Source organism: Ceratotherium simum, chromosome 28 (genome assembly GCF_057802395.1).
Source record: "Ceratotherium simum simum isolate JZ-2026a chromosome 28, ASM5780239v1, whole genome shotgun sequence".
Taxonomy (NCBI): domain Eukaryota; kingdom Metazoa; phylum Chordata; class Mammalia; order Perissodactyla; family Rhinocerotidae; genus Ceratotherium; species Ceratotherium simum.
Window position 1 is genome coordinate 27,002,395 of NC_141927.1, and position 22,875 is coordinate 27,025,269.

Here is a 22,875-nt window from a genome sequence, read left to right on the forward strand (position 1 = left end):
CAGCATGGCCGGAGAAGCGACGCCTCGGTGCGTGCCCAGGATCCGAACCCGGGACGCCAGCAGCGGAGTGCGCGCACTTAACCGCTAAGCCACTGGGCTGGCCCAGAACTGTTTTCTTATATTGTTAAAATGCTACCTAAGAATGATGTGGAGTGAGAATCTTGCCTCATCGATAGCAAATATCTTCTCATCTTTATTTTTATGCAAAGTTATAAAATGTGATTATAAAATAATATGCCTAATTTTCAGATATGTTTATGAAATCTGCCTCATAACACGAGTCACCTTTCGTTTGTCCAGTCACATTATTTGAAAGCACCATAGTAAGGCTATTGTGTGAAGCTCCTGGTAGATGGATGCCTTAGAGATTCCCTCTTTATGATGGCTTATGCCTCACATCTTATGCATAAGAAACAAAGTGCCTAATGACGTCATCATAATAAATAAGCTGCCTAACTAATTCCATTATTGTGCAAAGAAAGGCATGCCTACATTTTTGTTTGTTTTCTACTTTTTAATTAGTGCTCATATTATTCCCTTTCCGCAAACTGAGGACCATTACCTCAAAGTAGTATTTCAGCTCATACTTAGCCAGTTTATCAGGAAAGCATCGTGTCTTCTAGTGTCTTAATACCTAATCATTCTCCTGATAGTTAGTAAATTCTGATAGTAATGTCAGAAATGTGTGAATAACTTAACAAATGGAGTGGTGAGATAATTAACTCTTTGAGTCAATTTTGTGAGAAACTTAGGTCTTTAAAACATTTTACTTTTCCATAATAATTCTTTTAATTTGCAGAGTGGAGGAAGGATGGGTAGTGTTCAGAAGAAAGTTATTTTACTTAGTTTCACGTTATATTTAACTTCCCCTAGTCTGTGAAGATATACTTTGAGATCCCAAATTAAAGAGATGGAATATTTCACCTAGGGAACAAAAATTTTTGGTTTTTAAAAATTCTTGTTCGAGCCAGCCCCGGTGGCCTAGTGGTTAAGTTCAGCATGCTCCGCTTTGGCAGCCTCAATTCAGTTCCTGGGCACAGACCTACGCCACTCATCAGTGGCCATGCTGTGGCGGCGACCCATGTACAAAATAGAGGAAGACTGGCAATAGATGTTAGCTCAGGGTGAATCTTGCTTAGCAAAAAGAAAAAAAATCTTTATTTTTAACATTTGCTCAATGGGGTATTAATTGAATGTGAGGAGTTTTACTTTGACTTAATCACAATGTTGCTTCTCATGCTCAATAACATAAAATAGTAACGTGGATGACTTAATGTAATATTTTATGTTTCCCCACTGTGTTACTTTCAAAGCTTTTATTAGAAAATAAAAAGAAAATGGCGAAGTTTATATTTATGTCTGTGACTATTTTCTCACCAGAAATGCTTAGCCACTAAACTTGTTGACCAATTTATAGTGAACTCCTATTTATTTATAAGCGCTGAGTCTTAGGCTCATCAGCGAAACGATATAATAGAATTGAAGTGTTGAGAATAACAGAAGGAAAGTCTTTAGAATTATACACTGGCATATTTTCAGAAAGTTAGTTATTTTATTTTATTCTATAGATGCAAAGTACAATTCGAGAACACAGAGATGGTGGTAATGCTGGCGGCATCTTCAACAGATACAATGTCATTCGAGTAAGTTTTTAGAATTTTAGGGTGAAACTTGGGTTACAAGGCTTGCCTGAAAATCAAATACAGACAATGAAAATTTTTTTTGAAAGTCATATTTTTAAACTGTCAAAGATAATCAGTCACCAGTCGCCCTGCAGTCAGGTGTCATCCTCCTCATTCCAATATAATCTAACCCCTCAAGACCATACTTCCCTAGAAATAGAGACACCCAGGAAACACCAAAGCTACAAGCAGAAGGCTAGATCAGCTGGTACTGGTGATGCAAACATGGTGATGAGAGTCCCAACTCATCCACAAATTCAGACCATAGCTGACAGTAATTTCTGTTATCACCATTTTAAAGTAGCATTAAAGGCCTGGATTTCCAATCTAATTGAGTCAGTAATATATCAGAATGTATATCTCTCTCTTAATCTTAGTATCTTAATTTATAATATGGGATAGATGACTGCTATATGCTTTTTTCAAAGGTGTACCATGAAGATGAATAAAATCTGTTGAGAACTGGCTTAACCCTTTGGGTTAATAGACCTGTGGAAGTCACACCAGTACACATCAAAATTACCCGGGGAGTTGAAGAATACAGATTTATAGACCCCTATATCCTAAAATTCAATAAGTCTGAGGAGGAGTCAAGGAATAACCTTTTTTCTTTAACTCCTCAGGTGATTTTGAGGTATAGCCAGGTCTAAAGCAGAATAACAAACAAAAACCATAACTGAAAATTAGGTCACTAAAAACCAGAGTATCTACTGAATTACAGTGACCTGGCGACTTCATCATTTTTAAATAATGTTTTAAGCAAACAAAACAAAAGGGAAAAATTGAAACTTTGTAAGGAAAACATACTTTTCGTTTTAAATCAAACTGCCAATTAACATGCATTTCACTAATTTGCTTCTTTCTTCTTCATCCTTAAAGATTCAAAAAGTTGTCAACAAGAAGTTGAGAGAGCGGTTCTGTCACAGACAAAAGGAAGTGTCTGAGGAGAACCATAACCATCACAATGAGCGCATGTTATTTCATGGTAAGTATCATGACAGTAATTATAGTCATCTCTGGGCTTTTGCAAATTCCAATCAAGTGAAAAGCCTATGTTATTGACTATATTAGTGTTGTATTAAAAATGGTTTGTTTTGATTTTCTTTTTTAATTACATGTTGGTGACAGCTTTCTAGTGCATTAATGTTAGTACAGGCTTTCCATGGCATATACAGTGAAATTGATTCATCCAGAATTGTTTCAAAACTTAAATTGCAAGTTGAGCCATCTAGATAGTGCAATATTTCTATTGTTTTAGTTTATCAGATTATCTATTTTTGCTTAAAGTAAGATTGACTAAAATAATCTGTATTTTCAAAGCCACATTGTACTTTGCTATCTAAAATCTTACACCGTCTACAAAATCTGTATATCCTTGCTTGGCGAACCCTATGGGTCTCTGATAAGATTCTAGTATATGATAATAATTATATATAATAGACCATCTTACAAAATAAACTTTTCATTTATGCATTATTAATTACTTAATCTGCCAAGTATAAATAGTATGCAGGTAATTGAGATTGTAGAAAAGTGTTCAAAAACTAATCTTTCTATCTTTCTATTTTTAGGTTCTCCTTTCATTAATGCCATTATTCATAAAGGGTTTGATGAGCGACATGCTTACATAGGAGGAATGTTTGGTGCCGGGATTTATTTTGCTGAAAACTCCTCTAAAAGCAACCAGTATGTTTATGGAATTGGAGGAGGAACAGGCTGCCCCACGCACAAAGATCGGTCATGTTATATATGTCACAGGTGAGCACCTTGCCTTTCGTGTAATGGTTGCTATCCTCAGGTCGTGAACCAAATTAGTTTCTCAGGCTCTGTAGAAGCCACAAGTTATCCTCAGTCTTACTCTTCTTTTTTCTTTGTGAGGAAGATCAGCCCTGAGCTAATATCTGATACCAATCCTCCTCTTTTTGCTGAGGAAGATTGGCCCTGCGCTAACATCCATGCCCATCTTCCTCTACTTTATATATGGGATGCTGCCACAGCATGGCTCGACAAGCAGTACATCAGAGCGTGCCCGGGATCCAAACCGGTGAACCCTGGGCCACCGCAGTGGAGCGCACACTTAAGTGCTTGTGCCAGCAGGCCAGCCCCACTCAGTCTTACTCTTAATGAATCAGACAGGTTTGGGGGTTGGGTAGGAATAGCTGATCAGCCTCTGCTCTAATAGGAGCAGTGATACCAGTAGTGGCAAAAACCTGACATATGTCAACCAGACACAGGTTTCAATGAAATGCCCTCCATCTGGGCTTTCTCCCTGAGCTTTACTTTCCTTGCTTCAGAATCAGAACAAGAAAAGGTTGAGAATTATTTCTGTAGAACAAAGAACCTCTACCTCTTGTCACATTTGAACTAAGACACACAACTTCTATAAACAAGTAAAATCTTTAAATGTGTTTTTGATGTTGCTAGTGACATTTTAAGACAGGGTATATGATTGGCCTTGAAAAGTCCAACTTCAGAATATTAACTTTAGAATTAATACTAAACAGATGAATATTAGCTTTTTAAATAGGATTTTAAAACTCAGAAAATGGAAAGAATAATAGTATACTCTCTCTGTCAGTCAAAAAAAAAATTCCCTTCCCTGCCAAGAGAAAAAATACAAAGGAATTGTACTTTACAAAGATTGCAGTTTATTACATTTCTCTTTAAATTAGCCAGATGTGTTATTTTTGCAAAGTCGGGTTAATGAGATCTTGTAATTCAGTTAAAACCTCAAAAAGACCATATAAGCTTTAAATTCATTGTAGTTGTTGACCTTAAAACTTATCTTTCTCAGTTACATTATGAAAAAAATTATAGCCATCAGTATTTCTAAGATGAATGCCATATGTCCAAAAGAAAATTTCTTTCCATTACGGCTGCTGTGGTTAGTAACACACAAAAATTATCCCAAGAATATGTAACATGCAAAAGTTTCTCTCTGTTGCTTCAAACCTAACTCCTCTGGAGACAAAATGAACATAAATAAGCAATCACAGTGAACCTAGATGAGGAGTGACAATCACTCATTAAAATTAGACACACACGTTTATGTCTTAGCCAGGATTTCCTAGAAAACAGAGCCTGAAGCTAAAGCTTATATTCTAGCACTTTCTTGGTAAATGCAGTCCCAGAGAAGCAGGAATGAGGGCACAAAAAAAAGTGAGGTGGAGAAGGAGGCAGAGCAAAGACAGTGAGGTGCATCAAGGAGCTGGCCAGTTTCATGACAAGTGCAGTTGGTTGCTCACTCCTTGAGACATCTTCAGAGAGGCTGTTTGAACTACTATATCTCAGATCAATACATCATGGGAGAACAGAGATGAATTTATCTGCTGGCTCCTGTCTTGCACTGGTCAGCACTTGCCCCACAGGGCATTGGTAACTCCACATTTTGGGCTGCTGCATCTGCAGAATGCACCACAATGCACAAGGCAAGCCAGTGGGCAGGCATGAGTTGGTATTCTCCCCCTGCCCGTTTGCAGCCTGCAGCCTCATGGGCTGGCTGGGCAGGTTCTGCATCTTCTGCCTCCACAGCAACAGGGAAGCCCTGGGGCAGGAGGCAGAAGGCAGGAGGCGAGGCCTTTCAGGTCAAGCTTTGTGTGACATATGGACTGGGAGTAGGCATGGCAGTGGGCCCAGCCGGTTGAGTGGGCAGAGCGCTTTGACACCGTAGTGTTGCCACAATGTGGGAATGGAGCTCAAAAAGCCTCCCTCTAATGTAGATCAAAACCCTTTCCTCTGGGACCTACAAGAGAATTCAGTTGATACCAAGCTAGCATCCCAGAGGGTCATCAATAGCGTCACACTAAAAAAGCCAGCCCGGGTAGGACCCAATTGTACTGGGTATGGCACAATTTTTAATTGACTCAAAATAATGTCTCTGATTAGTCATAATGCAAAGATCGTACTTCATTACCAAAAACAAACTATTCGAATAATACTATTTACATTTAACAATGTGACCAATCTTACTGATTAGTTAAAATGTTTGTTGTTTATAAGGGTCGGCAAACTTTTTCTTTAAAGGGTCACATAATAAATATTTTAGGCTTTGCAGGTCCTGTGATCTCTGTGACAGTGACAACTGTGCCCTTGTAGTGCAAAAGCAGCCACAGACAATATGTAAATGAACGTGTGGCTCTGTTCCAATAAAATTTTATTTACGAAAACAGGTGACAGAGTAGATTTGGCCCCTGGGCCATAGTTTCCCAACTCCTAGTTTATTAACACACTTTCTTCGCAATCAACCTTTCTTCTTCTCTAGAATTTTTAACATCTGCCCCAATTCATATTTCACCCAGGTAGTATAATTTCCAGCCATACATTAAGCTAAGTATTTTTGTATATGATCCACTTTTGTTGTGATATATCTCATCCTAGTTTTTACTTCTTCATAATGAGTAAACCCAATCTTAATTTCAGATGCTGCTGCCATCGCTTGTTTTCTTCGCTTTCCTCCTATCAGTCTATACAGACCTCAGTTTTCGCTGGTATTTCTTTTTCCACTAGTCAAAACTTGCCAGGTGTTTTCTGTGATGGATTCCTAAACCACACCAAAACTACTTTAAACTTGAAGCGTAACTATTGAGCCAGCTAACTGTTTATAGTAAATTAGTATATCAAATCCCATTCCATTCCTACTCATAAATTTGAAAGTGACATTTAAACTGGCTTGCTTATGTTAAATATTTTTTTAAAAATCAGTAAACCTAACAGTTATATCATTCTAAGATTTAAAACTTCCTTCAAAGCATTGCTTTCCTTTTTTCTTTAGACAAATGCTTTTCTGTAGAGTGACCCTTGGAAAATCCTTTCTGCAATTCAGCACCATGAAAATGGCTCATGCCCCTCCAGGACATCACTCAGTTATTGGGAGACCAAGTGTGAATGGACTAGCATATGCTGAATATGTCATCTACAGAGGAGAACAGGTATACTCATCAAATTACTCATCAAATAAGCATAACAAAGTTACTAAACATGTCAATATAGAATATGGAGACCACATAAGAGTTATAGAAAACCATTTAATGAAATATCCACCACATAGCATTATTGCTTCAGGTCAAAATAAAGATATCGAAATTCTTTGACATCAACTTTGCACACAGAACCCATAAGTCCCCTGTTGGCCAAGTAACACAGTATGAACAAGAGGGCTGTTGGGAAATAAAGGCATGAGATCTCATGCTGTTCTTGAGGCCTGCTGTTCTGAATTAATGCTTTGTATCCTTCATGCCCCAATGTGGCAGTGGAGAACTAAGAGCAGCTGCCGTTTAATGGATCTTCTTCATGGATATAGTTGCCACCGGCTGGTCACATGAGTTGAATCTCTATACTTTTGATCATGCTACTTACAGAGAACGATAGCTTTCTGAGTCATAAAGCTACAGTACATGAAATTCTGCCAATCACTTGAGGCTCCAAAATAAAGTTGTCAACAAGCAGGAAAACTTTCTATCATTTTCAACTTGGTCCTTAACTCTCACAATACTGCTAAATGCCTACCAATTTGTCTAAAAATAAAAATGCATTTGTCTGAACTTAATTGAATTTCAAATGGATACCTTAACTACACTGATGGAGGGGAAAAAAATGAGAAAGAAGAAATTAACTACATACAAGTAACATATGAAAACAATATTTTATTTTATGACATCAGTCTTGGGCCAGGTGGGTTGTGGAGTAGGGGGAAGAATTGCAAACAAATCCTAAACTGCATTTGGTAGATATGTTGAGTGTGGTAGTATGGGCAAAGCAGTGAAACTCTTTTAGGTGTGTTATAGGATTGAGCAAATGAGTAAATGTGTTGATTTTGGGAGCTGTGGCTCTCACTGTGGAAGAAGGGACATACAAATATGGAATGGGGGATGGTAGGAATGACTCTGTAGGGGTGGACTGAAATTGGAGGTAATGATATGAACTCAGGATTTCTAATATATGTGTGTATATGTGTACACGTGTATATGTAAACATCAGTATATGTGTAAGAGTATATGTAAGCTTGTGTATGTATTTGAGTATATATGCACATATATTTCTTAGCACTGTCTGCTGAAAGTAAAGAAACCCCAATAGCAATGAGCATACCTAGAGCCCAGATTTTGGTCTCTAATACCATTCCCCACTAAAAGGATCCTGGGCTCTTTAAGAAAACAGTTAATTCCAGGTCTGGAGCAGATTAGGAGCAGGATGAGCCTGGAACATCTTGTTATGCCAGAAAGTAATGAAGTGCTCAAAAAAAATGATGGGGGCATGTCACAAGGACACAGAGCCGGCTTGAATGGTATCCCACTGGCCAAATCTGGGACAATGTGAACACCAAAATAAGCACAGTAATAAGTATTAAACCATTGGAAAAAGTAGAAATTTGTGATTCTATACTGATAACAAATAGATAAAGACATAAATGAAGAAGAAAGGAAGGCTTTTACTTGCAGTAGAGAGCCAAGAGCAGATGGGTACATGTAAAGGGAGTGCTGGATTTGGAAAATCATCATCTTACAACCATTGTGGTAAAGATCAGATCAGGCAAGAATCATGAATGGATGCTAAATTTAGGGGATAATTTTGATAAGGAGAAAGATATTTGCATGGTATTCTTATTAGTTACAAAAAAGAAAAAAATCACAGTAATTATACATTGGAGAAAGAAGGCAAATACCTTGACCAGATGATCAAAATTAACATTATCAATGAGGGACAAGTAAACATAGTGTGTCTCCAGATGTGATATTTTCAGAAGGGCAGAACATCATCTATGCAGTATTCCAGCTAGAAATACATAACCTCAGTCTAATCAAAATGAGGAATGTGCTGTTAATAAAAAATGTGGGAAGACTGGATTCTTCAACATGTCAATGTTATAAAAGACAGAGAAAGGCTTTGAAAACGTTCCAGATTAAATGAAACCCAAGAGGCAGGACAACTAACTTGAGGTTCTGCCCCAAATTGGATCTGGTACTGGAAGAGAAGGGGCATTATTAGATCAGCTGACAAAATTGGAATATGAATGGTAGGTAGATAAAAGTATTATATCAGTATAAAATTTTAAAGTTGATTCTCTGCTTATGTAAGAATATCACTATTCTTAGGAAATAAATACTGGCATATTTAGGGATAAAGACCCATGATGATGTCTATAACTTTCAAATGATTCAGGAAAAAAAAAGTGTGTATTTGTCTGTCTCCCTAGTGTATGTAGAGGTAGGGGTAAAGCACACATGATAAAGCAAATAGAATAAATAAAACCTTAACAATAGGTGGATGTAAAGGGTATACAAGTGTTTGGGTACCATTTAATTTTTGCAACTTAGTGACAATCAGATCATACACACACACACAAAACTATAAGGATGTTCATCACTGTCTTGATTATTGTAATGAGAAATTTAAACAACCTAAATATTCAACAAAAAGAGAATGATTAAATAAGTGTTAGTATAGTTACATGCTTGTGATTAAAAAGATGCATTTACATGATACATGTTAAACAAAACATAAGAGGAGTTATCTCTGGGTACTGAGATTATAGATGATTTCAATTTTCTTTATCATATAGTTTTCAAGATTTTGTAAGTTGCCTTTGGTAATATAATTTCTTTCATATTTGGGTGGAAAAAAATAATAAAGGGTATTTCAAAAATAATAATGGGTTTACATTTCTAAAATTTACTGATCATTCAACAATTTCCCGAGCACTTTGGCTTGATAACTTGTTTAGAGTCTCTTTCTAAAAGAATTTTAGAGAATGATATGGTCCAAATCTTATTTGAAAGAAAAAACTACCTTGAAAAATGAAATGCTTGTAGTATTTGTTTTATTTCAGGGGAGCACACTTGTTCTTCCATATCCAGGTATTCTTGTCCTCATGAATAGTGTTAACTGTAATGTCTGCTAATTGAGTCATTTCCCGTGAGCAATTTCCCCTGATTTATGGTGAAGTTTTCCTTTGCTAAGTTTTATTTCATTCCCCTTAGTTATACCTTAAATCATCCTTCACCCTTAGTATTCAAAATTTTCAAGAATAAACAAATGTCTTATTCAGAGAGTTGATTTGAGGGTTATTATTCATTATTGGTGAGATTGTTCCTTTCTTTAGAATTAAAAAGATATGTTGAAAATTAATTGAACTACTCTTGAAAAGAAAAATGGCTCTGATTTGAGTATATGACTGGACTTAAAATAGCAGGAATATTTGTATATGTTGTATTTTAAACCTCACATTAAATTAGACATAAAGAGGTATTCTCTGGTCACTCGTTGCTACAGAGATTTAGCCTATTTTACTGAAATGATATGAACAATGTAGAATTATTTAACCTAGAGAATAGAAGACTACAGAATGATTTATAGAATGATTTTCAAGTATACAAAATTATTCAAGAGGGCATGATAGTTCCTTCTTCCTCTCTGTGGAGAATAAACTGAAAGCATTTGAGTTTAAATTTTAGCATTAGGGATTTGGGTTAAGACGAGTTTCCTAAAAGTCCTTTCCAAAAGTGGTTGTTGAATCTTCTAGGAACTTTAAAAAAATACATTCTATGCTTTTATAGCCAGCATGGATTTAAAATGACTTGACAAGAAATAATTGTTGGTCTGTCCTGGGCCCTTCTAGTCCTGCAGTTTAATAATTCCCTCACCTTAAATCCCACTGGACTTGGAGGTGATTAGTAAGTATCTCAGACTGTACACAGAAACAATATAGTAGCCTAATCAGTAGAAACCAGGAGCACTCCCATAAGGACCTTTACGTAATTCATACCATTAGAGTCTTAGACTCTGCCTGATTCAAATTTACGTGTGTCAGAGATCTTCTTAAATAGTATGCTACCAAAATTCAAATACTGGTATTATTAACTCCTCTGCTTAAGCAACTTTTCTGCAAATGAAAAGAATGTGTCATACGCAGTATCATAGATATTAAATTTCATTAGGACAAAAGAAAGTAGGAATGTGTTTCCTACTCATTTTGACACTTAACACATGCCAGCTTGGGTTATTTTTGAATTCTTCTTTTTCTGTGTCTGGCTTATCCTCTCAAACAGCAGGGTCCATATCTCAAACTAGAGTGCTTTCTACACAGTAGATGCTCAATATATGTATAGTAGTGATGAATAAATAATTTTCTTGACCATTAAACCATCTGATTGACTAATCAGTTTTTCAGTTTTCCCACCAGTGTTGGAGCTTTTCCAGATTTCTTTATCCCCGTCTCTAGAATTAGCGGTAGATAGCTGACCTAGTTTGTTTTAGTAACCAAAAACTAAAATGCCATTTAAAACCATTTCAAGAATTAAATAGTGTTCAAATCATAATAAAGTAAATCTACAAACTATTCAGTTATTGAAGTTTCAGATTGGAAAGGCAGGAGAGATGAGGATTGTTGATCTTGGTTATTCCAACTAAATGTATGAAAGATGGAAACCATTGCTGTTTTTAAGTCAAACCAGAGCAGACTGGAATTTTGGAAAAGAAAATTATGAGTGATAGTGGTTCCTTACATGTGTAGAGACAGTTATAACTTTTCAGAATACATTTACATTTTTTGGTCTTTTTATGCTTGCTGAGACCTCTTCAGGAGGGACTAGTCTTTAATAAATGATAATAATAATGACAATAATAATGTTAATAGTAATAACTAACACATACTAGATTCTTACTATGCCAAACCTGTTCTAAAATTCTAAAATCTTTGTATTTAATCCTCACAAAAATCTTAGTATTATTACTGTTCCCATTTATGGATGAGAAAAGCGGAGGCACAGATATGTAACAGTTTCTGCCTCCTAAGATCTAAGGTGTAAAATTATAAAGAAATAATTTAATAAATCTATCACATGTTTATTTCTGCATTTTAAATATTGAACAGTCCAGTTTTTTTATCCTTAGTTCTTTTGGTTATCTTACTCCATATCTATATGCAAGTAATTTGTAAGTCAGCATTCAACAAGTTATTTTGGGGCCCCAAAACACTTAGCTCACCAAAGAATACTGTTTTTCAGCCACAGACCACTCTGAAATACTGAGTCTAGTCTTATGTTATATTTGGGTTGAAGAATTCCTGTGTAGTATATGTAGTTTCAGGGGGTTTTTGCCACCACACCCCACTTCAGTTGTCTTCATAATGATTTCTGGTTAAAGTTAAGAACCACTTCCTCTGGTCGGACTTCCCCTTCCTGCTCCCATCGAGAAGTACTCTTCCCATTCCAGACACTGAGCCTTTGGTTTTACATACTGCAAGAAAGAAGAGACAAAAGAGAGAGAGAGAATAGAGGGGATGGTAGGTCTAAATCTGAGCCATTATCTTTCTTGTAGAAGTTGCCTTTAATTAGTCAACTTAAAAATTATCTCCAAACTGTTGCCTCTTAGTTATTGGTGACTCAACACACTTCACCCTTCCTCCTTCTAGCTCAATGGCTTACATCATCGTCTATGATTAATTTGCAATTGGTTCAGCAGAATTATTCTTTCATTTAACTAACTTTTATTGAACACATGCTATGTGACAGCACTATGCTAGGTGAGGTGAAAGAGAGAGATTTTCTCTTGCCTTCGTTTTCCTGTTTATGGCATGTGGCTCTCTAATGAGGGATGAGTGCAGTGTAACTAATTTACAGTATTCAAAGTAGAAGTAACGTTAGAACAATTCCCTAGATTATAGGACTTATGCATGTTTGTATACAGATATGTAGGTGGACCTCCTAATTGTTGAAGCACCTGTTAATTGGCTGGCTGTCACAGGCTCTTGGGTGTATGTAGATTATTGGTTAGGATCAACAGCCTCTGAGGCTTGCACATTAAGTAAGCTTTAATATTGTCCTTGCCAAAGGGTGATTTGTTTTTCCTCCTGTCCTCTCCAGGCGTACCCAGAGTATCTCATCACATACCAGATCATGAAGCCAGAAGCTCCTTCACAGACCGCAACAGCCGCAGAGCAGAAGACCTAGTGAATGCCCACTGGTAAAGGCCAGATCGGATTTAAAGCTGGGACTGGATTACAGTGGATTGTTTCCAACAAAATCAATATTCTCTGAATCCCTGACAGCCTAGAAATAAGCTGTTTGTCTTTTATAAAGCATTGCTATAGTGATGAATATAGTATGAGTAACTGATACATACTCAACTGCTACTGTTCCCTTTGAGGAAATGTTTACAGGGGCGGCCTTTTACCATATCTCAGGCTCATTTTCATTGCAGTTATCCATTTCTAAAACAAGATTGCTTTGATCGAGACTTGGAAATGGAAAACAAGAAAACCAGTGCTTTCCCAAATGTTCACAATTCACACACTACATTTGCTTTGTTATATATGGCACTTGTATATAACAAATATACACATATGACAGGCTCATTTTTAATTTTGTCTAAACATGCATCATTGGCTTTTTTTTTTTGCCTTACTTTGAAAATGAGCCAGAGCCTTCTTGAGGACATTTTGCACAAAGTCACACTGACTAAGATCATTAGCAATGCAACTCAAGCTTCTGGCTGAGCAAGACTTAGTTTCCACTTTTTTTTTTTTTCACTTTGTTTTATTTTGTAGCTATACTTCTTATCAACACAAAGTGAGATGGAAAGGAAAAACCAAGTTTTAGCTTCTTTTATTGATTGGCCAGTCTTAGAAGGGAAAGGCACAAACATCAACCTGACTTGGGAGCTCCCGAGTTCACAGAAGTCAAAGCCTATGAGGGCCACCTGCTCTTGCCAATATAAGCCTGCTTCAGAGGCATTCAGATCAGTGCTGGAGATCCAAGAAGAGCACAGCCAGGGAAAGGTTTGAGGGGTGCCGTTGTGACATTCAGAGGCGAAACAGCTGGGGAGGGCTGTGGAGGAGAAGCAGCATTAAGGTGTGTGAGGAGCATGTGGTTCTGCAATGCTGCAGCAGAAAAGGATTGTGGGGCTCCTCAAAGAAAAAAACACTTCACTTAATCCGTACCACCAGAATTGTCGCCCCCCAAAATTAGCTGCCTTATTTCCAAGTTCAGTGGAATTGTTGTACTTCATTAGAGTCACAAAAATATTACTTTATTGTTTCTCTAGTTTAGCAAGCTAGGATTCAAATCCTGTTTGGTAGATAGATATGCACAAATGCAAGAACTTTTTTGTTTACTCCAGATTTAGGGTTTATTTTGAGTGAGGTGCTTCAAATAGTTTATATAGGTCCCTGCACTAAATTTTTGAACCATTTCTTCAAACTTCTTAAGAGACGAGAACAAAAACTGAAACCAAAGCTCTTTCAGTTATTTTTTTAAGTGAAGGTGGAGAAATACCATACTGTTTCTTCATGAAACAGTTGGTTTTGCTGGTTTTAATCAACATTTGCCAAGTGCACATTGACACTTGTAAAAAGGTATCCATTATAGTCCTTACATTTGCCCTTTTCACTTGAACTGAATGTCGAATTGAGTGCATTAATTTATTTACTTTGACATACTGTGCATCTACTCAGCTTTGAAGCAAAAGTAATATAAATGTGGTGAAAGAAAAGAAAAAACAGTGTGACATGAACTTGCCATTTCAACTTAAAGTCCTGAAAACTAATTTGGTCATTTTTTAATGCAGGCTGATTAAGCTGTGACCTCATTTAAACTCCTAAAGAAAAATAAAATGGTTACATGCAAAAATTCTAGAATAGGCTCTTAAAATATACATTTTGCTTTCTTCTTGGCTCGAGTCCAATGCTAGAACTAGGCATCGGGAACTAGTTTGAGGTTTATAGCTGAATCTTGCATGGGTCCTCAAAATTAAATCAAGAATTAGCCTCAGTTGTTGCTTCTATTGAAGTTTTAGTGACCCAAGCTGGGTGTTTGTGTCTTGGCTACTTGTTTAATAGCGCTAGAATTCCATATGAAGCTGCAAAGTTTGATATTCATTAAGAGGGCTTTTTTGCTCCTTTCTTTCTTTTTTGCTGTGTGTAACAATGGGTTGAAGGAATTGGCATCTGTGTGGTTTCCAGTAGCTGTGAAAGTGTATGTTACTTGCCTCCCCACTTAGATATAGTTTAAAATGGTAAACACAGCTGTGATTTTTACTTATGTAAAAGGTTAATATGGTATAGATATTGAAAGCTTCGAAGCTTCATTAAAAAGATAAGCCACTACCCAACTGGTTATGTATTTCCATCATCCCAGCTAGATTAATGGATGTGCCAGTTTCAAACTTCGGCCTTACACTTGAGAATTTAAACTGTGGTTCAATATTTAAACTGCCAATGTTATGTATCTGATCTCTTATATTCTGTGTGCCGAGTAAAGGTACTGTGTAAGGAAGACATTTGGAGTGCTTCTTGTCTTGTAATGATTCAAGTATATAGTAGTTCTTGAAAGAATATGTATATATTATTCATCTACTAAAGAGAATGGGTTAATTGATATCTCTCAGGAGCCAAATACATTTTTCACAACTTGAAAACCAAAGGTCATCACGAGAGCACTCAAGTTAGCAAAAGTTGATTACGTTTGGAATTTCCCATCTATAGCAATGTGAAAAATCCTTTGGATTATAAAAGCATGGCATTAAATTAGGCTAAAATCCATTTAATTTCTTGTATATGCACTATATAGAAACACTAGCAAGATGAGGACTTCCAATATGGCCTCGCCTGAAATGGCCCTTCTGTTTCCCAAACCGTATGGAAGAGAGAATCTGGACACCTCCACCTGCTTTACTGCAGTTCTAAAATCACAGGGCTTCTAGACCTGATGGTTCCCGTTTACTAGGTATTGGCCAGCTGGATGCTTGACTCAAACATAAGTTAAGTGCTCTGAACTGGACACTTTCTCCTTGTACTTGGTCTGCTTCCCTTTTCCCCAGACTGCTAGTCTAGAACTATAATTAGCTCCAACAGTTACCTTTGACCCCACTCATTTTCCTCCTTTCTTCATCTGGAGTCTTGCAGAAGGAGACTGTACCTCTCTCTTTCCGTATCACAACCTGAACCAGGTATTAGGCCTCGTGTGCCCTGCTCAGAAGATTCTGCCATTTTCTTAACAAATGACAGCATGGAACCCAGAGTTTTAATTCTATGCAAAATAATAGCAGTACAACCAGGATTCTTATTTACCTTTTCCTTTGTGGAATTTGGAATGTCTCGCTTTTCAATAACATAAGTAGAATAAACAATATTAGTATGTTTTCATAAAGTATCATCCTTATGCTCGTTTGAGCTTGATGTTAGTGGCTAGACTAATTTTCCTGTGCTGTCAAATAAGCAAAGTGCATTGATATTTACAGAGAAATGCCTGAAAATGACAAATAACGTAATATAGATTGATAGTCTATTATTATAGCCTTTATACAAAAAAATAAAATTTTGGTGTACGCTGGAAGAACAGCATTAGAATAAGTTGTTTAGGTTTTCCTCTATTTCAATACATCTCCCAATTGCATAAAGGGTTATTTTGGACATTGCTCACCCTCCCTTTTTAAACATATGCACTCTCTGGATTCCTATAAACAGCCTTTCAAACAGAAAAAGTGTACATTTTTAAGTACCTTTCCTCCCAGCGTGTCCAGATCACATTTGTATGATAATGTATTGTAAACAGGCTTCTTACTGTGTTTTCTGTTGGGCGAGTATCTTGCATAGAGCTATAGATTTTAGTCATTAAGACAACACTCAAAACGGGCATTAAGATAGGGTTTCCTATGTCAGAAATTTATTTAAAGACTAACCTTAAGCTTGTTTGATGTCAAACCAGTGACAGAGAAATGAAAAGAAAGCAACTGTGAAGATAATATTTGAGCTTTGGTTGGACATATCTAGCGTTTGGAAAGGAAAGGCGTTTTTTTTAAAACCACCCTAAACAGTGAGGCTTCTTCAGACACCTTGTGCATTCTGAAATTAATAAAGTAAATATTTCTTCTTAGGAAAGCCTTAACTATGGCAGAAACTTTTAGCCTTTTATATCCTAATAAATAAAAAATTGTAATTCCATTTCTCAGTGTTTGAAAGGTGTCAGTGAGTCGGGTATGTCTCGACGTATTTCACACCTGTTAAGCTTATTTCATGAGGGTATATTTCATAAGTAATGCTCCCTTACATGCAAAGGAGCTGATGGAATCAATCCATTCCAATTTCTCTGTGCTTGAAATGCTTCAGCTACTGGATCATCTGGTTTGGAGAAATGCTAGAAAGATTTCAAAACGTATTAAGTTTTGAGTATGTGGGGATACAGCAACAACTCATGAAGTGATACCACATAGAATTTGAGTGTTGCACAAGCTGTTTTTTAGTCATTTTAAGATGTAAACCATGGTGGTAAGTGAAAAGCAGTAGGAAGCTGAAGATTTTATATGCTCTATAAGACCAAATATGCTCTTGGTGTGACCGGTTTTCCACATCTGCCAGAGGGTTCTGCCTCTTTTGAAATAACATTCACACTCTAGAGATGATTGCATTTTGACTCTTCATCCTTTCCCATTTTCTTTCCTGCTTTACTCTTTCACATCTCCACACTCACCCTGCCACCCATCTTTTCAAACAGATTTCTCATGCTTCAGAATTCAGATTGTTTTCTTTTTGATCCGTCTACCCATTTTTGCAGGCAGCCCTGAAAGCCCTTTGTTGATTCAGTGTTTGCAGAGAAATGCAGTTCGACTCTGGTGATGGGGTGTCCCTCACACACTCCCATGCCGCTCCCAAGGTTTGGAATGCAAAGCTAGAAAACACACAGTCAAAGTTAGAAAGGAACCAAAATCTTTGAGGCCAACAGCCTAGACTGAGAAGATGACCTTGACTATATAAACATTGTATTCATTACACAAAATATTTAAACTCTTCATGTGCACATTAATACCTGCTTCTGCTTCCATTGGTTCAAGCTCAGCCTGTCTTTGTGGTAGTAGTGTTTGTCTTTGATACCTACAAACTAAAAGGTACTTTTATCAACAAGGTTTCTCAAAAACATTTACAAAACCAGCTTTGAGGAAATCTAGAATGTTTCCTGGCAACAGCATTTGGAGTAGTAATTGTATTTTCTCATTGTGATGTTGGTCTGTGTAAGTAACCAATGTAGTGACTCCTTGGTTCATTATTGGTGTTGTTTTTATTTTTAGTCTCTGTGACCCACCTGTGGCAGGGGCTCCCTGCCACTTTCTTTTTTGCATTTGTCTATTTGTAGAATTGCCAGATAAAATACAAGAACACTCAGTTAAATCTGAATTTCAGACAAACAAATAATTTTTTAGTGTAAGTATGTTTCATGCATTATTTGGCATATATTTACAGTAGAAAAAATTGTTATTTATGTGAAATTCAAATTTAACTGAGCATCCTGGTTTTTTGCTTTGTTTTATTTTGTTTTACTAAATCTGGCAACCCTTTCAATTTGGTCATGGAAAATCGCTTACAGCATGTGAATTCTTCTAGTCTTCACTATCTTTCACATGTAATGGAAGACTTTTTTCCCTTCACCCTTTACTTTCCACAAGAGGGCATCAAGGAACCTAACCTGCCTGCATGGTGGGTTTCTATTTAAGACATCTTTATGATTATATTTAACCTGTAATTGTGCTTCGGCTAAATGTCTAACTTACAGTACTTGTAATTGTTTAATATTCAATAAAAACATTTTTAAAGTATACTGTATGTGGATAACAGTCAGCTCTGAAGTGTTTTCATATCCCTGTTTGTTCATTTCAACCTGACCAACCTTAACACAACTGACCAAAAACTGTCAGGATACTGGTAACAACTCTCCCTCTCGTCTTCCGGTAAGATGTCTGTGGGAAGTGCCTCATCCTCACCTCTGAGGTCACATGCGAGTTACTGAAGTACAGCAACAGCAGAAGCACAGGCTCCTTTTAGAAATACCTCAGAAACGAAGGGGCACAGGTTTTGGAGCCAGACCTCACACCAGTTCCCGGGGCAGCTCAGAGGCCTGCACAACCTCTGTTGCTCAGAGACTCGCTCCCTCCACCTGTCATATTTTGAGGGGTAGGGGGAAGGAATACCTACATCATGTGATGGTAAACGTGAAATGCCTGGCACAGAGGACTGGGGAAACTTTTTTCCTTTACTTCCCCTCCCCTTTCTCTATGCCTAGTGATTCATTAGATAGTATATTGAAAACTAGAATGTTGTCTATAATTTCTTCTCCAGAGGGATTGTCAGAGTCACAAGGAGACATAAATTAAGTACTTGGAGGCACTCTAATAACCCTGCAAGTAACAATAGCTACCACTGAGCCCCTACAATGACCCAGGTACTGGGTATACATTGTCATTAATAATCCCAACAACCCCGCAGAATAGGTATTTTAATCCCCTTTTTACAGATGAAGAAACGGAAACTCAAAGTGATGAAATACTTTATATCCCAGAATTCTTTCCACTATAGACTATGATACCAATTGATATTGTAGGGAAACAGAACTTGTCATCCCAAAATACGTCTCTTTGTCATAAGGATTGTATTAAGCTATTTATTTTTAAGAAACAGCAGACATGGGAGAAGCTGTGAAAATCAAGTAGAAGTTACCCTTTGTAAAGACATTTACATTTGTAAGGGAAATCTCCATTTGTAAGAGTGTCTCCCTCACTGTACCAGGAAAAGGGGGATGACTTTATCTCTAGAAACTCTTATCAGTGCAGAAGGCAAAAGCTTAAATCTGCCTAACAACCTTACCCTTGTTTCCTGTGCTTTTCCTGGTAACATCTCATAACTGACCCCTCCACCCCCAACATCTTCTTTTGTCTTTAGCTAAAGATGGTATTTAAAATGGTGGCTTTGGCCATTTTGGCAAATTACTCAGTTTTCCTGGGTCTCTCCAGGGTATACGTGTTATTAAACTTTTGTTTTTCCTCATGTTAATCTGTCTTATATCAATGTAATCCTTAGACCAGCCAGAACAATTTAGAAGGGTAGAGGAGAAATTTCTTCCTCCCCGACAGTTGGCAAGCCAGCCAGGAGACTTCACTAGCAGGACACTGCTCGCTCTGGGAGGTCTGCAGCTGAGAGATCCTGGACCACTGACAGGAACTGGGAGACGATAAGAGTTCTTACCACGTCAGTCTTCCAGATCTCTGCTTGCAGGGTCCAAAGGAGGTGAGAACAGTGAATTTAGATTAGCAGGAGAAAATATTTGTGGAGCTAGTTCCTTGGACTTAGCAACTCTGGTAAATTTGATAGAGTACTCTTGGCTTTATTGATCCATTTCCTCCCAGAGATGGTCATTGTTTTTCTTTGTTTCTGTTTGTTGTGTCATTTGTCTTGTTCTGTGTCTTGAGAGCTTGGCTTTGTGATCAATGATAATATCATCTCTGGTCTCCACCATCTGGAAGGTGCACTTACCTCGTGCATCTTGGTGGCCAGTTGAATGGACCAGGGTTCCAAGACACAGAGTCACAAGCAGCACTCTTTGTTGTCTCAACCTTCTTTGCTTTGTTAGTGCTGGAAAAGCTCATTCCAGTAGCACCTTCCCAGTGTCACAAATTAGCAGGTTTCTGACTGGAAGCATCTCACATTTTTGTGGAGACCAGAGACGCTGTTATTGCACAAAGGGCGTGATCTGCTCGCTGTGAGACTAAAGCCAATTGTCAAGAGGCAAGATGGTGGAAAAGAAAGGGCAGTTTATTACAGCTTGCTAGCAAGGGGGAAGATGGCCAACTAATGTCTCAAAGAACCATCTTCGGGGGAACAAAATCTTACAGCAGTTATATAGGCCAGTGGGTTATAGGGGAGGGGCTTAGGAATGTTGACCTTCTGGTGTTACAGACTTGGAGTGCCACACCAGATCTTTCAGTTTTCATTGATGATGGCCATCAGCATATACTGTTTGGGGGTCATCACATTCCTAAGGAACTCAAAAGAACACAGTTATCACCTTATCGCAGCTGGGAGGTGCATGTACAAGCAGGAGTTGTAAAATCTACAGAGCAGTTAGATCTCCTGGAGGGTGCATATCCAGCTGGATTAGTTTGTCAGAGGTCATTCAAAGTTACAATAGGGTTTCTTTTCTACAATATGGCTTCCCTTATGTCAACCTTGTCTTGAGCTGGTATCAACACCATTTTCACTACTCCATCCTTCCACCTGTACAATGAAGGCCTCTGCTTTCTTAGACTATTTTTAGAGTGAACTTTCTGGATCTTGTGAGGGCTGTATCCTTTGCACTCTCCTTTTGGGGTGCCTCTTGCATCCATGATTAAGCCATAAAAAGATTTATCAGTTTGAGTCGCTATTGAGAAGATCCTACTCATCAGTGACCAGACGATTGATCCTTTAAATTGGAAAAACTTCTAAATTTTAAAATTTTTTAGGGAGTACTCAGTCTAAATAATTGTCCTAAAGTTCTAGAACATTAAAAGTCTTTGATTTCCATCTTAGTTGGAACTCTCCCTGATACAAAAAAGCAAGTTTAGTTGGATGGGCAGGTCAGTCTCTTGATATTCAGGCTAGGAATTGAAAACAACTGTCTTTGTCTTGCAAATCCACAAAACCAGAAATGTGGCTTTAGAAACAATTCAAAAGCTCACCATCTTGACCATCCCCAAAACTTCCTCTGTTCATCTCACTTAACCGCTATGCCAGGAGGCCAGCCCCTCCTCTATTCATCTCAAAATGCTTGGAGATATTAGGACATTAGAAACAGAATTGTCCTGGGGCCGGCCCTGTGGTGTGGCGGGTAAGTGTGTGTGCTCTGCTGCTGGCGGCCGGGGTTCGGATCCCGGGCGCACACTGATGCACCGCTTGTCAGGTCATGCTGTGGCGGCATCCCATATAAAGTAGAGGAAGATGGGCACGGATGTTAGCCCAGGGCCAGGGTCTTCCTCAGAAAAAAGAGGAGGATGGGCATGGATGTTAGCTCAGAGCTGATCTTCCTCACACACACAAAAAAAGAAACAGAATTGTGCTGCGCTTAAAAATTTAAATTGCCCTAAGCCTCTCATAATAGGCAAAAATGCCCCCACAACTCCATCTTATAGAAAACTTGAATACTTTTCTCTGTCCCTTTGTAATGTAAATTTTCTACCCTCATCTTCTCTAGGAACTAAGAGCCATTCTTTGAAATGCAAACTTGAGGGAGAAGTTTCTCATCAGAAGGAAGGGGAATAAAAGGAAATATTTGGAAATTGGACAATTGAAAAAAACTTTAAATGTCCTCTCCACAAATATTAGTAAAAAGCTTTAGCAGAAGAATGTTTTCCAACTGCCAAAACAAAATTTGGATCCAACTGTTCTTTTATAAACTAGTAAATTTTGTATTGTACCTGATTCATAGCAGTAATTTAATGAAAGCTATAAGATCTCTGCGTCTGTGTATGTGTTTGTATGTGTGCTCATATATGTGTGTTATCAATGTGTGATTTTGTTTTTTTACCTCTGGATAGTATTGCCAAAATTAGTTTGTAATGAGTGCTATTCAATTGAATTTAAAACAATCACATATAAATTAAGGATTGGGTAAATTCTCAGAAATATAGTAGAAACTAACCCAAATGAATTTCAAGTTTACGTGATCTGGGAAAATATTAGGTATTAAAGCTAGTTTAAGTTTGTTGGTTTAATTAAAGCAGACATGTCAACATGAATATAACAGATAAACAACTTTTATTCTATCTGGGTTTACTAGTGAAATTTATATTATCTCTGTTACAAAATATGTTTTTTTTTATAAAATAATATATTAACTATATAATATGAAAATATGTGTAAATTATATAATAAATATACAAACTATATTAAAATTATTAAATATATAATATTAAAATAATAATAAAATAAATAGATAAGCTTAGAATGATAGCTGACTTTGTCTAATGAAGTTGTTTTAGGTTATCTAAAAATAATTAAGAACAAAAGATTTAAATAGATGTAAATATGAAAAATTTTTAGGTGAACTTTTTTGCAATAATTGTGTGTTATGGTATACGTACTTAAAAATAACTTCAAAATCTTTTTGGTAACTTGAAACCTTAGAATTTTGCTAAATTAAGTTAAATGATGGAAAGTTATTTAATATCTAAGTCATTTCCAAATAAGATGCAATACTGAACATTAATTACTAAACATAAGTTTATCTACTTTTGGCTTCTTATTACAGAGAAACTAAAAGATAAATTTAGGTCTGTTAGTAAACATGTCTTATGCTTTATTGAAAATTGTACTATGAAGAAGCATATGTCTCTAGAAATTATAAAGCGTATTCATGAGTTTGCCAATCAAAAAAATATTGGTATAACAAGCAGTTCA

At 37.0% G+C, this 22,875-nt stretch overlaps 1 protein-coding gene across 2 annotated transcripts in view; it reads left to right on the plus strand.

Annotated features, from left to right (window-relative positions):
- Positions 1 to 18,265, plus strand: part of TNKS (tankyrase) — a 215,563-nt gene extending 197,298 nt beyond the window's left edge. For both annotated transcript variants that reach the window (XM_087418475.1, XM_004428812.3), the window contains 5 exons: positions 1,569 to 1,643; positions 2,562 to 2,667; positions 3,254 to 3,440; positions 6,454 to 6,610; positions 12,542 to 18,265. In XM_087418475.1, the coding sequence (XP_087274601.1) occupies positions 1,569 to 1,643; positions 2,562 to 2,667; positions 3,254 to 3,440; positions 6,454 to 6,610; positions 12,542 to 12,628 (612 nt within the window). In that variant the 3' untranslated portion in view covers positions 12,629 to 18,265. The remainder of the gene's footprint in view (positions 1 to 1,568; positions 1,644 to 2,561; positions 2,668 to 3,253; positions 3,441 to 6,453; positions 6,611 to 12,541) is intronic.
- Positions 18,266 to 22,875: the final 4,610 nt, after the last annotated feature.